A 16,109-nucleotide genomic window follows, 5' to 3' on the forward strand; every position below is an offset into this window, starting at 1 on the left:
AATTCAAGTCGAGGTCGGTAGGTTAGTTACTTCTGTGACTTTGAAGTTTCGAACTCCAATAATACGTCCTCAAACGATGATATGACTGTTGTATTATGGAAAATTCTATTGGTTTGCTAAACATAAGCTCATAGTACTCAGATATGACTTCAGATATACCTATTTCGAGCACCTTGATGGCCTGAAGATAGACTACTCACTCATGGGAGCTCCCGACGAAGGTTATCGATAAGGTTTGGCGGGGTAGAACAGTGGGGCAATGCACTCACGTCCATCCGACGTCAGTTCCTGCTTACAATGCCTCCTTCATTAACTGTACGAAGGATGTTTAATAATCTTCTTCACCTCAAATACTCGCTCGCTAGTCTCTAGAGGATATATTCCACCTCCAAAATGTACATATTTTTAATCCAAATAACATGCATCTCGAACTTCCCCTGTTTTTCAAAACATTACGTTTGACGTCAGGACCTAGGCGCGTCAGGCAAGCGGCTTAGTACTTGCAGTACACGAAAACCCTTTGTCTCACGAATTATTGACAAATCATAAAAATTTCTTGCCCGCTTTTGATCCTCAGCGGCGATTGTGTCTGAAGATGGCGACTGGGAAACCGCAGAGTATAGCTCTGCCGGGAAGGGAGACTGATGGCGCTACTCACGATGAGGTATTCTTCCTCCGCCGCTAAAATAAGCTGTGGAATGCTGAGTTGAACGTAGCCGCAATCGAGCGCGAGTGATAGCGAGTACCAACACGCACTTGAGGTATTGATCTCCGTAAAGATGGATTGACTTGTGCTGATGAACACAGGTGGTATTTGATCCCCAAAACGCCCGGCGTCGCAAATCCTCAATGGTCGGCACCGAAAACCCCGTACAGCGGAAGAAAACCGACTGTTACGTGCACGCGCTCCTCGAGAACCAGCGGCAGCTGGGCGGCGGAGGGAGTTATGCTCAGAGTCTTGAGGGGATCGCGGAGAGTTTGGGCACGGGGTATAAGGATTGTGGTCCCCCGGAGGATGATGAGCTCGTGGAGGTCAAGTCGGGAGGGGGAGTTGGAAGTGGAAGTGGACAGGAAGATGAGAAGGATTGGAATGAACAGGTGGGTGTTAAGCATATGGTGCAGAAGATTGCGGATCATGCGGAGGATAAAAAGGAGGAACAACATGGTGCGGATCCTTCGGCGGTGCATAGTCGGTTGTTGACGAAGAAACAACTCAGCGATATGGCGTGGGGCGTGAGGGAGTTGAGTAAGAGGCTGGGGAGTGTGAGGTTGAAGTTGAGGGTTAAGACTGTGTTTTTACTCACCAAGGTTTATGACGAGAGTCTGATTGCGAATACGAGGGATGTGGTTAGGTGGTTGTTGAGTCCTGAGAGACAGGTTAGGTATGTGGTGTATGTGGAGAATACGCTGAAAGAGAATAAAAAGTTCAATGCTGTGGGGCTTTTGGAGGAGATTGAAAAGGAGTACGAAGGGAGAGACATGAATGGGGATGAGAAGAAGTTGGATAAGCGGTTACGGTATTGGAATAACGAGATGTGTCGGACTCGACCTCATACCTTCGATTTCGTCGTCACGCTGGGAGGTGATGGCACGGTTTTATATGCGAGTTGGTTATTCCAGAGGATCGTGCCGCCGGTACTCAGTTTTGCGTTGGGCAGTCTGGGGTTCCTGACGAAATTCGATTATGACGAGTTTGAGGAGACTTTGACGAGGAGTTTTCGAGATGGCGTTACGATTAGTCTGAGATTGCGGTTTGAGGGGACGGTGATGAGGAGTCAGAAGACACGGGCTATCACAAATGGCACGAATGGGGAGAAAGAGGGTGAAGAGGATGATGGCAAGATGCGAGATTTAGTAGAGGAGTTAGTAGGCGAAGAGAAAGGAGATGAGCGAACACATCGACCAGACGGGACTTTCGAAATTCTAAACGACATCGTCGTCGATCGCGGTCCTAATCCAAGTAAGCCCCTCAGTACCCTGTCCATCCATATAAAATCTAATGTATTCTAGCAATGTCCTCAACCGAAATCTTCGGCGACGACGAACACTTCACCTCCGTCCAAGCAGACGGCGTCTGCGTCGCCACACCCACCGGCTCAACAGCCTACAACCTCGCGGCCGGCGGCTCCCTCTGCCACCCCGAAAACCCCGTCATACTCGTAACCGCCATCTGCGCACACACGCTCTCCTTCCGACCCATCATCCTGCCCGACACGATCGTCCTGCGTGTCGGCGTGCCGTATGACGCGAGGACGTCTAGCTGGGCGAGTTTTGATGGGCGGGAACGAGTAGAGTTACGGCCAGGCGATTATGTGACGATTAGTGCGAGTCGGTATCCGTTTGCGAATGTGATGCAGCAGGGGCGCAGGAGCGAGGATTGGGTTAATAGTATTAGTGGGAAATTGGGGTGGAATACTAGGGGAAGGCAGAAGAGTTATCGTGAGTGGGAGAAGTGAGGGGGATGGCGGGATAGTAGAAACAAGAAAGGGGGGGAATGAATTGTGTTTTGAAGAGTTTGAGATGGGTTTGAGTGATATTGTTGTGAAGTCCAGAACTTGTTGTGCTGAAAACTAGCTAATGCTTTCATACTTCGCAGAGCTAGGCGAGATCAAGCGAGTGTGTAATGGGCGAGTCGACTTACTTCCTTCGGATGAGTATAAAGTCCAAACTTTAGGGACTAGCCTCTTATTCAATCATGCCATGTACATTTGTATACCCTCGCCAGCCGCATACCTAGCTTAAAACATCTACGCCAGTGGATTGAAGGATTGGTATTATGCCCGCTCAATATGAACTCCAAGACTCCAACAAAGCAAGCAACTTATCTACATTATAACTCCAAAATCCTCATCGAACCCAGCTAAGCGTACAAGAACATCCGATTGACCTTTCCAAACATAGACGTCTATAAAAATCTCGGTTAAACCTGTGGCGGCACCGAGGGCAAGTCCAGCGACCACATTCCATCCATGAAAGCAGACAATCACCACCTATCATCTTCTTACAACATACGTCCAAGCGAATCGCGAAGCTATCAAGCTCGCCGATCTCTTCTCGACAAATAGGGCATTCATCGTCTTCAGCGAGGTTTTTGACACGAAGTCTCGTCAAATGAGGGTTAGGCGTACTAGCTACCTCGTCGAGAATCTGCATGTGTCGAAGATGTGCGAGGACCCGCAAACGATCGTTGATCATACAGTCCATAAGGATCTGACAACCGTCGCCGAACAGCAAGATCTTGACGAGGCCGTCACCGCCAACGGGTGTACCAGCGAACGCGAGACTTCCGAACAGATCCTCGAGCCGGCCGACGAATTTGCGGATGTATTCCTCGCCGCGTCGCGAGTGCTGGTCAACGTCAAGCTGGCCGCGCGCTGGCAGACTACGAACAGAGGCTAGTACCTCTGTCATCCACAGTCTGATGAGACCCCGGAGAATAACTGCAGGCCGCTGCCCAATTCTCGCTACCGCTCCTTCTTCAAGTGCGAACAGGCCGGTGTGGAAATCATCAAGTCCAAGCTCCGACATCTCCCTCATAAGCGCGTTCCGTTCGCGCATCGAGTAGCCATCAAGAAGTTTAGTGAATATAGATTCCTCGTTCAGGTCCTACGTATCGTGAGTTACTTACTATCAATAAAGAGAGAAGTACTTACACTACTCCAGCGTGAAGAAAAGGGGTTAGCCACTGGACGAACCGTCTCACCCATTGGTATAGCCCCTCTACCTCTCGCAAGCATCCTAGAATAAACCCCAGCTTTTCTCGCCATATCCTGCATCAATTTGATTTCTCCATTATTGAAATCATCTTTGTCCCGCGCCGTCATGAACGAGTGGTTGAAATCCCACACCTGGGGTGCATGGAGGTTGACGTTGCAATTCTGTCTGAGCTTCAACGAGATCGAGTCCGCCGACCAGCCAGTCAGATTGCAAAGTGCCACGACCAAGGTCGTGAGTTTCGCATTGTGGCCTCGGACGTACAGCTTGTGGGCGAATTTCTCGGGCGTGGGCACGATTTCGTTGGTGTATTCTAACTCCTTTTGGCGCCATTCGTCTTCTAGTTGTAGTTGGTTTAGCCATGTTTGAAATTCGGGCACCTTCCCGCGGCTTGAGGACTTGGGTTCGCGACGCATTTTGAGGTGGTGGTGATGAAAGGGTAGAGAAGAGTGGTGGGTTGTCGTGGGTGTATGTTGTAAATATGAAGATGTTGTGAATATAAAGACCTTGTGAATATAAAAACGCTATAAACATGAGATGAAGGAACCAAGCAGGACTAAAGAGACATATATAACTAAACCCATCAGTAATCTGGTCTGAATTCCCCTCGACCAACGACCTCTGAACATCCTTCTGATCCAGCTGAAACTCATCTGGTTCCGATTCCCTCTAATCCAACTAACCCATTTTCCTTCAACCTCCGCCAAGTTAAGATGTCATAACCGCAAAACTCATACGCCAAGACTTGCCATAATACACTCTTGGGTAGTGTGGCTTCACGGGGTTGTAGCGGATAGTGTCGCTAGCATTAGTTTGGCATTACGGGAGCTAGATGCGAAGCATCCCCCCGAGACTAGTATGCTGGAACGCGGCGGTTGTGATGGAATAATATGTCTGGGCTATTTCCATAGAGAGAAATTCCCACTGGGTTTTTAAAACGTTCTCGCGTTGGGGATTATGGTTGTATATATGCAGGACATCACTAACGTTCTCATAGGTACACAGAGTTTGTTCAGGTTTTGTTTGGGAGGCAAAGGACCAACAACCAAGAACCCATGCCAAGAACATAAAAATCGGTCGTGGTTTCTAAATACCAGAACACATTTGAACACCAAGTCTTGGCTTCCACAACCTAGTCTTCAAGTCCCGCCGTTATAGAAAAGTTTACTCTCAGCACGACGCACCCTCCCAGCGTGCTGGAACAGAAGTACTATGCTTTGACGGAGAACACTAATCACAAAGAGCAGGTTCAAAAACGGATATGTATGACGAACCCTTTGCGAACCTAGTTCAAAAGGCCACGTTCTTGAAGCAGCCAGCAAACGGTCAAAATTTTCGGCGACGCCGGGGATGGCTTGTTGGATGATAAGGGATCGCATTTGTGTCAATGAATGAGTGAGCGACTGAGTTCAACGTAGTACAGTATTTCCTCTATACAAAAGCGCGGATATGTCATCCAGAAATGACCCCCGATCCAGCTTCACATAAAATATTATAACTCTTTCGGTGCGGCAGATTCTGCCATATGACTCCCTACCCAAGCCCCAAAATCAATTTTTAAAACTCCACTACCCCTAATTTTCCTCCCCGTCTCCGTTTTAACAAACAACTGCTCTCCTCATCCCCGCATACCCACCACCAGTCTTCTCCCTCCTCCATGACGAAAGGAAACTTTTGCGTTTTTGCTTCTGAGGCGTGCGAGATGGATCTGTCGTTGAAAGGGACGTAGAGGAATGAAATGAATGGAATGAATGAAATGAGTGTGTAGAGCCGTTATTGAATGAGTGTGTGGATGCGGAACCAGAGTCGATGGTGCAGACGGAGGTGCTGGATGTGAGGGGGCCTTGTTTGTAGAAACTGCGTGAAGAAGATGGGGAGGGTGAGGGGGATAGCGAGGATGAGGAGGGTGTTTTGCAGGACGTGCGTGGTGGTGGTGCGATCATAGGCGCGTTCCATGATGATTGCGAGGACCTTCTTTTATCATCCTGCCTTCTCCTCCTCTCCATCCCCCTCTTCACCTCCCCCTCCCTCCTCCTGCTCATATCCTCCCTCGAAATCTCCCCATAAGCCTCCTCCACAACCCTCAACTCCTCATCCCTACACTCCCTGCCCGCCATAAACTCCACCATAAACGCCCTAACCCTCGCCATCTCCTGGCGTTTCCACTCCACATCCGCCAGACTAGGCGGGATCAAGCGCTCATGATCCATTTTACGGGCGAGCGAGGGCCGTTTGTGGTGTGGTTTTGGGAGGCGGAGAGGGTATTCGCCGGGGGGTGCGGTGAGGATGATGCGGAGAGGGTGAGTGAGGGAGGGGGAGTGGAAGAGGGTTACTGAGTTTGCGGGGGGTGGTGGTTCTTTTGAAGGTGGCAGGTGTGAAAAGAGTGGATTGAGACTGGATTTTGAGGTTGTGGGGGAGGTGGTTTGCGAGGGTGAGGTGGGTTCTGATCCGGAGTTTGAGGTGGAATCTGAGGCTGTATCTTCATCAGAACTTGAGCGTGGATCGGAGGTCGAATTCAAGATTGTCTCCTCGTCGGAACTTGAGGATGAATTTGGCGGTTGGATAGCTTTTGATAAATTCATTGTCGCTGATTGCGTCTTAGTTGGAAGAATTGGCGTTATGTGTGATAGGTTTGAGGGCGGGTTTGGAGACTTGATGGCCCGGGTTGGATTTGTTGATTCCGATTGCGTCTTTCTTGGAAGATCAGACGTTATGTGTGATAGATCTGTTGTTGATGATTGCCCCTGCTCGGAGCTATTTCTCATGATCTCTTCCGGCTCAACCTCTAACACACTCAGTACATTTCCGCCTTTCGTCGGCGGTGAAGATATAATATCCGATTTGATGTTCTCCGAGCTTGAAACAGAACTGCTATCAATTGTTGACGCCCGCTTGAGTCGTTTGCTCCGATGGTCAATTGACCTGAACAGTTAGTCAATGTTTGAATTGTAACTTCGATCTACTCACCAAACGTGTACGGCACTTGATATCCAGCTTAATCGAGGCATTGAAGCTGTCTAAATCGTGTTGATGATTGTCAAAGCCAGTCGCGACAGTAATTCAAAGCTCTTTTGGTTTCTAAAAAAAACGTCAGCAATTGCGATCACAGAATTCGTGGCTAATGATTATACACTCATACCTCGTTATAACATGCAGCCCAGCTACAATTCAACACAATTATCAATTCCAAAGCCCAACGATCAGCGAGGAGAAAGCTCTCCTTTTCTTTTTCCCATTCTGAGCTGTTCGGCAAAACAAAACATTCCCGTCCATGTGGCTCCCGCATGTCTCACTCTGAAATATCGAAGCGGACCTCAGCCTCAGATCCAACAGCTGCAGTCAGATGGAGCTATGTGTTGGTCTATACGTCTCTCATCCCGCACATCTCTTGGGTTGCGTGGGAGACTTGTCGGTATTCCACCATACAGGGGACAATCTCTTTTTCGATATTGAAAATGGACGTTTTGGGTGAGATGGCTGCTGGAGGGGGCGTGGAGTTGGCTGATGAGGAGGAAAGTGTTTGGATTAGGTTGGCTTGTACGACCCTTTGGGTGTTGGAGGCGTTAGTAATGCTCTTATTCTCATGTATTATAGTTGATGGTGTTGTTGGCAGATTTTGTGTCGTGATGTCGGGTGTGTTGTGCACTTACTTATGCAAATTATCGATCTCCTCACCTGAGACGGTACAATTATGATTATGATGGTTTTGATGGTAGGATAATTCATCAATTTTTCTAAGGTTCACAATGTTTAGTATATCTATCGTAAAGGTAATCTTGCAACTCACGCAGATAGCATCGCCAGTTGAATCTGAAAAATGCGATGACTTTCAGCCTTCCTCTCCACAATGGCCATCTGAATCCTCTCACGATTCGCCATCCACCCAGCTGCTGATTTGACGCGAGATACTTTGTGGTAACTATTCCCACCAGTCACAGCCGCAGCACTTTCACTCAAACCTCGATCCATCGTTTGCATTCTCTCCAAGCTCTGCTTGTACAAGGCTTGGAAATATTTGAAATCACCACTCCCGTATTTTCTATCTGGCTGACGGATTTGAGCGGCAAGATATGCATTATTTAGCATACTTGTCTCGGTTTCCAGGAAATCCATCTCATCCAGCGCCCGTGAGACTTCGGCTTGGGTGTCGATGGCGTTTCGGAGACTGAGGGCTCGAGCATAGAAACCGGCCATGACGGCGCCAACAAACGTGAGAATACCAGTGATACTGGCTGCAATTGAGAGGGCGCTGTCTTGGGACATTCTTGGATACGACGAATGATCAGTCCCGTGCGACCTGAATTAACTACTTGAATGTTTGTTCGCTGAACGGTGATTTGAACAAGATGTTATTCTCATTCGTACGACCAGAATACCAGCAACATACCAAGGCAGAATTGATGCAACACTGGATCAGCTGAGGACTCGTCACTGCCGTGCGGCGTGGAAACGTGCATTTTGTATCCAACAACCACGTTCCCGAGGTGGTACAAGTACGAGATATTGACTGTAGATGGGAAATTCATGTAGGAAGCCGTTGTATGCGTAGCACTGAAATGAGGCTAGAGCTTGAATCGACGAATGCTACACCAAGTCGGCGACATTATTCTTTGCTTCAATTGCAGCTCTCGCCCTCGGATGCGAATATATTTCAAGACACGAATATAACAAAGCAAGACAAACATGAGAATGATTCAGAATGGAGCGCAAACACACTCGTCACACGTCGGATCTTACGAGATTAATATCAAGATATCAAGCCAAGGGTCAGAGATCTATCAGAAAGATCTTGGTTGAGGATGATGATCGTCGCCGGGATACAGGAAAGGATGAAGCTGTCTCGGTAGCTGGGATGGAGCTGCTCAAGGGTCCAAAGCGAAGTATCAACTAATTCACCGAACAGGCTGGCAAAGGACGAGAGTGAAGTCATTGATGGAGAAAAGAATGTAATATTCGAAAGAACTGAAAAAGCCATATAAACAAACAACTCTTTACCCTCAGAAGGTGGAAGTGGAAGTCGCATCGAACCATCCCAAGACTACGAGTACTCCGTACCAGCACCAGCAACCCGATTCCAGCCACCGACGCGCTACCATCCAACTCCCAAACCATGCTGAAACCAGTTCTGGCACTCAACACTCCCACCACCAGCTCGCCATGAACAACACGCGAGACTCGAATCCCAAAGCAGTCATGCCCACCAACAATATATCCTTATTCATATTTTTCACTCGGGTGCCTTGAACAACATATCCTTCTCATCCCAAGTCATTATTCATCTTTGTTCGAAAAGTAAACTAGCTCAAATCAAGCCACTTCGATCCTCGGAACCAAACACATCCGAGAAAAGTCACCAGCCATATTCGACCTTTTCACAAGGAATATATTGGGATAGGAATTTCGAGATTGGATAGATCTTCATCTTTACACCATGGCTATCTCGGCCGCACGAGACGTCCCGACCGCGGCGACGAATACCACGCCGCCGAAGACATCGATAGATACATCGACGAGCAGCTCGCTGAACCAGAAAGACGCGGATAACATTGACAGCACGGCGGAATTCGCAGGAGAATTAGATACGAATGATAAGATCCCGTCGCAGGCGGTGCTGAAGAAGATAGAGGGGTTGGTGGTGCTGGATAAAGATGGGAAGACGGTGCCGTTTAAGGATATATACAATGGACCTAATGTCGCGCGACGGGTGCTGGTGATTTTCATACGGCATTTCTTTTGTGGTGTACGTCCCCCTCACGCTTCCTATCGCAAATACAACACTAACTGAACAACCCAGAACTGTCAAGAATTCGTCCGCACCCTCACATCCTCCATCACCCCCGACTCTCTCCTCACCCTCCCCACACCCACCTTCATCGCCATCATCGGCTGCGGCTCCCCCAGTCTGATCCCCATGTGGTACGAGAAAACCGGCTGTCCATTCCCGTGCTACGCGGATCCAACCAAAAAACTCTACGACGAACTCGGCATGCTGAAGACGCTGAATCTGGGCAGTCGACCGGAGTATCAGCGGCAGGGCCTGGTCACGTTGATGACGGGCGCGTTCGTGCAGAGTTTAAAGGCTATTAAGAGCGGACGGGTTTTCCAGGGCGGTGGGTATCAGCAGGTTGGCGGCGAGTTTCTTTTTGAGCCGCTCGAGGGGGGAACGCCGATGTTGAGTCCGGAGGAGGTGGTGGGCGAGAGCGAGCGCAGCGAGCAAGAGCTTAGTGAGTCGGTGTCCCGCGACCATGAACGCACTGAATTCAGCGCCGGGCTCAAGGCTCTGCGTAATGGTGATGTGGGACGCGGACCGTATGCGGAGGAGAAACGGATTACATGGTGTCACCGTATGCGCACGACGCGCGACCATGCTGAGATTCCGGAGATCAGGGAGGTGCTTGGGTTGGATGGGGAGGGGACGCCTGGACGGGATCGCAAGAGGTGGGAGGGTGCTGTGAGGACGAGGAAGGGGACGGGGTTGAGTGGGAGTGGGAGTCGGGAGAGGGGGGCGTAGGGGGGTGATGAGCGGTAGGGGAGGGGAGTGTGTAGATATGATGGTGAATTTGTGCGATACATTGGTTTTCACTTGATGGATAGCTTGGTCATTTGAAGACTATACGCGGTGATCTGGGGGGGTGGAGTGGAGTTGATACCATTAGTTGGGAGTCTGATACAAATACAAGAAATTCTCATACCTGATTCTAATTCTATTTCCATGACTAAAACCAAACGAACTCGTGAACTCAACTGCCACACCTCCGTATAACTAGTAAATGTAACCCCAAACTTCTTCCTCCGTCACACCAAGAAAATATATACTCAAATCCCACGAGACCACGGCCCAAATTCCAGATGAATGTCAATAAGACACTCCACCTTTCCTTGAATTCTAGGGACTCCTACCTATTCTATATACCCCAACTTCCCCTCTCGCACCCAAACCTACATGTCAGCAAAACACACGAGGAAAAGGTATTCAAGATTCCATCTCCTTTCTCTCTTATGCACCCACCTCATCTCATCCTTCGAACGTCGCGCCACTTCTATCCTCCTCAATGATTTGAGTCTCTGTACGGCTTCCGTAGATCATACTCACCTTCCCGATTCCGTCTAGGTGTTAGCCTACCTCTGTTAAAAACTTGTAATTAAGCACACGCCTATGCTCCCCTCCCCCCGCCGTTCTTTTCCGCAAATCGAAGGCATACACAAATTATAAATAAGGAATTGGTTGGGGTTACCATTACAGAGGATTTGAAAGCAGGAAGTTCGTATTAGAGCTAACATAACTAAGAAGCTAGCTAGCTGAGTAATAAGAGGTAAGAGGGTACATGCAAATGCTCCTTTATCCTGAAACGCTGGTCTATGCTTCTCACTTATTCTCTCCCTCACCTTATTCCCCGCAATAGCATTTCAGTAGACACACACCCTAGCGATTCTTTAACCCATCGAAAATGGATGACAGTGACTCAAACTAGAGCCATCCCAATTCATGTTCTGACTGATTAAGGCGCCTGTTTCAGGTCGAGATGCTTGTGCAGAAGCTGAGAAAACGACCTCATATGCAAGAGCTAGAATCGGAAACATATATGCAAGCCCAACGAGCAAAGCAATCAAAAGCTGAAATGTACTGCTCAAAGAGCTAATTGACTTTAACATAATTGCCTACAAAATTATTAGCATCTCAAATATCAACGAGTCCACAGTACATACCAGGAAACTGTCCCTGCTTCCCCCTCAACTTTCCTATCCACCACTCATTCTCATTCCCCGTCCGCGTCACAATCTCAATCGTATCGCCCGTCGAAAAACTCAAATCGCCTTCCGCCTGCGCTTCATAATCATACAGCGCCGTCGCCGTTTCCGACGCAGGTGCACCGCTCAATCGCGAGGGCTTTGGTTTTGGCGGTGGAGGAGCTGCTCCTTTGGCTTTGGCTGCGGCGCCCCATGCGCTACCGGTGGAGTTCGCGCGGCCCATTTTGGAATCGGCTGTCATTGGAGAGAGACTATTGCTGGAGTATGGTGGTGGAGGAGAGTCTTCTTGGAGAGAGAGGCGGGCGAGTGAGGTTGACGGGTTGGGTGAGTTGGGTGAGGATGAGGTTTTGTCCTCGATTGCTAGACGACTGGCTTTTCGGTCTTCGATTGCGAGTCTGCTGCTGCTTGGACCTAGTCTTCCTGGTGTGCGCTTTGCACCGGTGGTCTTGAATTTGGTGATGGATAGAGCTTCGGCGCTTTCTTGGATGGTTCCTCGTTTGGCTTCGAATGCTTCTTCTACGTCTAGGGTGAGATTGAAGTATCCGATATCCAATCCTTGCATTCTCTCGTGCAATGTGTAAAAGACGTTGAGTTGCATGTAGTAGAAGGATTGGAACAGAGGACGAATAAACTCGCGCTCAAGTGCAAACAGCTTTGGTAGCTCATCCTTGAGGAGGTCGTTGAAGTAATTAAATTCTTGAGTCGCCTGTTCAACCTCGTTCTCCGCTTTGTACATTGCCTTTTCGTCCTTTAAGTTCTTGTCTTTCTTGTCTTGCAACTTTTTCAAGGCCGCCCGATGTCTGTCATAATCTAATTGTTTGTGTTGTCGTTTTGTAACCGACTTTCGAATAATCTTGACAACCTCTAATAGCTCATCTGCAGGCCGAATCACTCTTGTCTCGATCATCTCTAGTTCGGGAGCAAGTGTGGCTTGTAATTCCTTTACAATCGCCTCGTATTGTTCGCATGCTTCTATACCTTCTGGATTGCCTTCTGGGATGATGGAGTCGGGATCCGAAACACGTCCAGAAATTGGTTTGTAGATTTCCGCAATAGCTTGAGAAAATTCGATCTGATGGCTTAGCATCCCATTGATGGCGTCAAAGTACTTCTTACTCTCGTCGTGTAGCTTCTTCGTCTCGGTTTCTAACTCTTGGAATCGCCTTTCGGCATCGATAAATACCGCATCCTTGGTATGTTCGCCAATACTGAACTTTGCTTTGAACGTTTGCGGCGCTGCAATGATTAGCAATGGAGACTCTAACTACGACCCTTTTCACGACTCACCTCTAACAATCGACTTCTGGAAGCCCTTGAACGACATCTTTTCCAATCGCTTTCAAGCAAGAATAACCTCTTGCCGACAACCGCTTGAGGATCCGGAATGGCGGGGCGAAGCGCACAAACAGAGTTTCCTCCAACAATGAACTTGAAGGTCAGCTTCTGGTTGTATACAGTCGTGGGCGTTGAAGTCGCAAAGTATAGGCGTTCAATCGCGCGAGTTCGCTTTGGCGTACGGGAGAAGTTGGCCGAAGTTCTAGTGGTTTGTGTCTAAGTGTGGTCTTATGAACGCTGTCCAGGTGGGCACAAAAGCCCGAGAGTGTGATGACGGAGGGGTCGTGGCTTAGCTCTTGCCTGCGATGATTGTACGATGGGAATTGTAGGCAGATTGCTTTATGTTTCCACAATCTGATATCTACAAACAAGTGATATTGCAATGGAAACAAATATAAAAATTACCAGCACTGCACAGTAATTTGGGTATTCGTCGAGTTACGTAGTTGTGGTATGCATCTTCCCGTTGCATTCATGGAGTTTGTAAACCTAAGGCAGCGCTGCGAACGGTCATTGTAAGGTTACTTGCGAATCCGGAATACAGAATGTTCCTCTCTATGGGTCACTCTTCAGCATTTACCAAAATAATTATAACTCTATATAAATTCATTAACCTTAAGCAGACTTGAATGGGAATGCTATCCAGAAATGCATATTCTCTCCATGACCCTTAATACAGGGTCGTTTACTTCGTATTTCGGCGTATTCATAGTCTCGGAATACGGAAACTAACTGCGTGACGGAGCGCTGTTTGTTTTACCCCACCATCTGTCAGCACCAGCCAATCAACACCCACCTCAGCACAAGCTCCAAAAGCAACCCTGAAAGACTTCCAAAGATTATTTTGCCTCTGCAACAGTCTTGATCTTATCAGATTCTGTTCAACCATCAACATCACAAACATGTCTGGAATAGCTGCAAACACCGTCAGACAAGCCACACGCTTGTGTGCGAAGCAGTCAAGCTCTGCATCTACCCTACTCAGAACATCTACATTTCGAGCGGCGACCATTTCGGGGCAGAAAGTCTCAAGGAGGGGATATGTATCCGAGTCGAAGAAGGACAGCGCCCAAGTCAGCATCGATACAGCAGTACGAGCGGATCAGAAAGCTTTCTTCAATGAAACCAGCAAGCTTCCTGAAAATACCATTGTTGGTGGCACCAATGTAAACGCGGATGCGATGATGAGTCCCATGGCTGGTGTGTAACTTATCTCCGGAAAAGAGCGAATGGATACTGATTGCTTCAGGTGTACTCAAAGAGGCGACAATCATGGACGGCGGCGAGAGACCGATTTACCTCGATATGCAGGCAACAACACCTTTGGATCCTCGAGTACTGGATGCCATGTTACCCTTCTATAGTGGATTATATGGTAACCCCCATTCAAGGACGCACGCTTACGGTTGGGAGACGGATAACGCAGTCGAGACAGCACGAAAGCATGTCGCCGACCTGATCGGAGCGGATCCAAAAGAAATCATCTTCACGAGTGGCGCTACAGAGAGTAACAATATGAGCATTAAGGGAGTGGCAAGATTTTTTGGCCGATCCGGAAAGAAGAATCACATCATCACCACACAAACGGAGCACAAGTGCGTACTTGATAGTTGCAGGCATCTTGCAGATGAAGGATTTGAAGTCACATATTTACCTGTCCAGACCAATGGTTTGATAAATATGGAAGATCTGGAGGCTGCGATTCGACCAACAACTGCCATTGTCAGTATTATGTCGGTCAACAACGAAATCGGTGTCATACAGCCTCTCGAGGAGATAGGAAAACTTTGCCGGTCGAAGAAGGTCTTCTTCCATACTGATGGTGCTCAAGCTGTTGGAAAAATCCCTATGGATGTCAACAAGATGAACATTGATTTAATGTCAATCTCATCGCACAAAATATACGGACCAAAGGGTATGGGAGCTTGTTATATTCGAAGGAGACCCCGTGTCAGAATCGATCCTATCATCAGTGGAGGTGGTCAAGAAAGGGGATTGAGAAGCGGGACTCTTGCACCTGCGTTGGTTGTTGGCTTTGGTGAGGCATGCCGCATTGCCAAGGAGGAACTTCCAGTAAGTTTTAACATTTCAATTATTTCCCCCCTACTCTACATGATGATCTACTATACATATGCATGGCTTTCCAAGTGTACCTCCTTGCTTGCAAGTGGTGGTTTCTTTGACGAAATAGTACCCTGTCTGATGTTTCTACTCTCACTGCCAAGCAATTCGACTTACTTGGGACAACGGCTAATATATATCAGTACGACTCCAAGCGCATCAAGATGCTCTCCGACCGACTCCTTAACGGTCTCCTCGCACTTGAACACACCAAACAAAACGGCTCCGACAGCCAATTCTACCCAGGATGCATCAATGTTTCATTCGCCTACGTCGAGGGCGAATCTCTTCTAATGGCACTCAAAGACATTGCCCTCTCCTCAGGCAGCGCCTGCACATCTGCCTCACTCGAACCAAGTTACGTTCTCCGCGCCCTCGGTAGTGACGAAGCCGATGCTCACAGCAGTATCCGCTTCGGTATTGGTCGTTTCACCACCGAATCGGAGATCGATTACGTATTGAAGGCTGTGACGGAGCGAGTCTCTTTCTTGAGGGAGTTGAGTCCGCTGTGGGAATTGGTGCAGGAGGGCACGGATTTGAGTACGATCCAGTGGGAACAGCACTAGTTATGTACTCAGACGGTATTTGGGATTCGGATTTAGGATGGAGCGTGGCGTAATTAGGTTCATGGGTTTGGGGTGTATTATTGTCTGTAGTATAGTACGATGACGAATAGCTTTATGTGTAGAAATAAGTTGGAAGTTGAAATCTGTGGTCGAGTGTATACCTTTCTATTTCCCTTCTACTCCCGTCATCTACGCCTTCTTCACGTCAGGTAGTGCCACATCGCAATTAACACTTTCTATCATCGATTTTATTAACCTGGCCTGGTGAACCGGCATCTTCAAGACTATCGACTCTCAACCCCGGAATAATCCACTACTCCCTTTTATATAAACCTTAGAGAGTATTTCTTATTTCCTCCTACGAAATTTACGGAAAGCGTAGGTGTGAGATGGGGTTTTGGCACTAATCTATCTGTTGGCATTAGAGGAAGGGGAAGCTTTTTGTGTTAGAAAAGCTGTTATATAGTAGGGGGAGCGTAAGTACATTCGTGCTACCCTAGACCTCTAATCAAGAGACATCTATGCAAACAGTAACTTTCATTCGTTGAATTCTCATTCCATGACGATGCAGAATTGCGTAAATAACCTTTTCCTATTCTCGACTGAACGGCGCTTCTTTTGATC

At 48.1% G+C, this 16,109-nt stretch overlaps 6 protein-coding genes across 6 annotated transcripts; 3 read left to right on the top strand and 3 right to left on the bottom strand.

The window, feature by feature from the left end:
- Positions 1 to 595: 595 nt before the first annotated feature.
- Positions 596 to 2,456, top strand: GLAREA_10350 (NAD kinase; the record flags this gene model as incomplete). The annotated part of the gene is made up of 4 exons (XM_008080400.1): positions 596 to 664; positions 717 to 761; positions 808 to 1,960; positions 2,011 to 2,456. 4 exons carry the CDS (start codon positions 596 to 598, stop codon positions 2,454 to 2,456), a joined length of 1,713 nt encoding a protein of 570 aa, XP_008078591.1.
- A 404-nt stretch (positions 2,457 to 2,860) lies between these two features.
- On the bottom strand, positions 2,861 to 4,130 carry GLAREA_10351 (uncharacterized protein; the record flags this gene model as incomplete). The annotated part of the gene is made up of 3 exons (XM_008080401.1): positions 2,861 to 2,905; positions 3,013 to 3,606; positions 3,654 to 4,130. 3 exons carry the CDS (start codon positions 4,128 to 4,130, stop codon positions 2,861 to 2,863), a joined length of 1,116 nt encoding a protein of 371 aa, XP_008078592.1.
- A 1,182-nt stretch (positions 4,131 to 5,312) lies between these two features.
- On the bottom strand, positions 5,313 to 7,977 carry GLAREA_10352 (uncharacterized protein; the record flags this gene model as incomplete). Its single annotated transcript, XM_008080402.1, has 3 exons — positions 5,313 to 6,636; positions 7,365 to 7,448; positions 7,502 to 7,977. The coding sequence occupies 3 exons, from the start codon at positions 7,975 to 7,977 to the stop codon at positions 5,313 to 5,315; spliced, it is 1,884 nt and encodes a 627-aa protein (XP_008078593.1).
- Positions 7,978 to 9,145: 1,168 nt separating this feature from the next.
- GLAREA_10353 (uncharacterized protein) lies at positions 9,146 to 10,225 on the top strand (the record flags this gene model as incomplete). The annotated part of the gene is made up of 2 exons (XM_008080403.1): positions 9,146 to 9,454; positions 9,509 to 10,225. The coding sequence occupies 2 exons, from the start codon at positions 9,146 to 9,148 to the stop codon at positions 10,223 to 10,225; spliced, it is 1,026 nt and encodes a 341-aa protein (XP_008078594.1).
- A 1,125-nt stretch (positions 10,226 to 11,350) lies between these two features.
- GLAREA_10354 (BAR/IMD) lies at positions 11,351 to 12,787 on the bottom strand (the record flags this gene model as incomplete). Its single annotated transcript, XM_008080404.1, has 3 exons — positions 11,351 to 11,373; positions 11,422 to 12,699; positions 12,751 to 12,787. 3 exons carry the CDS (start codon positions 12,785 to 12,787, stop codon positions 11,351 to 11,353), a joined length of 1,338 nt encoding a protein of 445 aa, XP_008078595.1.
- Positions 12,788 to 13,700: 913 nt separating this feature from the next.
- Positions 13,701 to 15,485, top strand: GLAREA_10355 (PLP-dependent transferase; the record flags this gene model as incomplete). The annotated part of the gene is made up of 3 exons (XM_008080405.1): positions 13,701 to 13,998; positions 14,048 to 14,871; positions 15,063 to 15,485. 3 exons carry the CDS (start codon positions 13,701 to 13,703, stop codon positions 15,483 to 15,485), a joined length of 1,545 nt encoding a protein of 514 aa, XP_008078596.1.
- Positions 15,486 to 16,109: the final 624 nt, after the last annotated feature.

This window comes from Glarea lozoyensis, assembly GCF_000409485.1.
Source record: "Glarea lozoyensis ATCC 20868 chromosome Unknown GLAREA13, whole genome shotgun sequence".
NCBI lineage: Eukaryota > Fungi > Ascomycota > Leotiomycetes > Helotiales > Helotiaceae > Glarea > Glarea lozoyensis.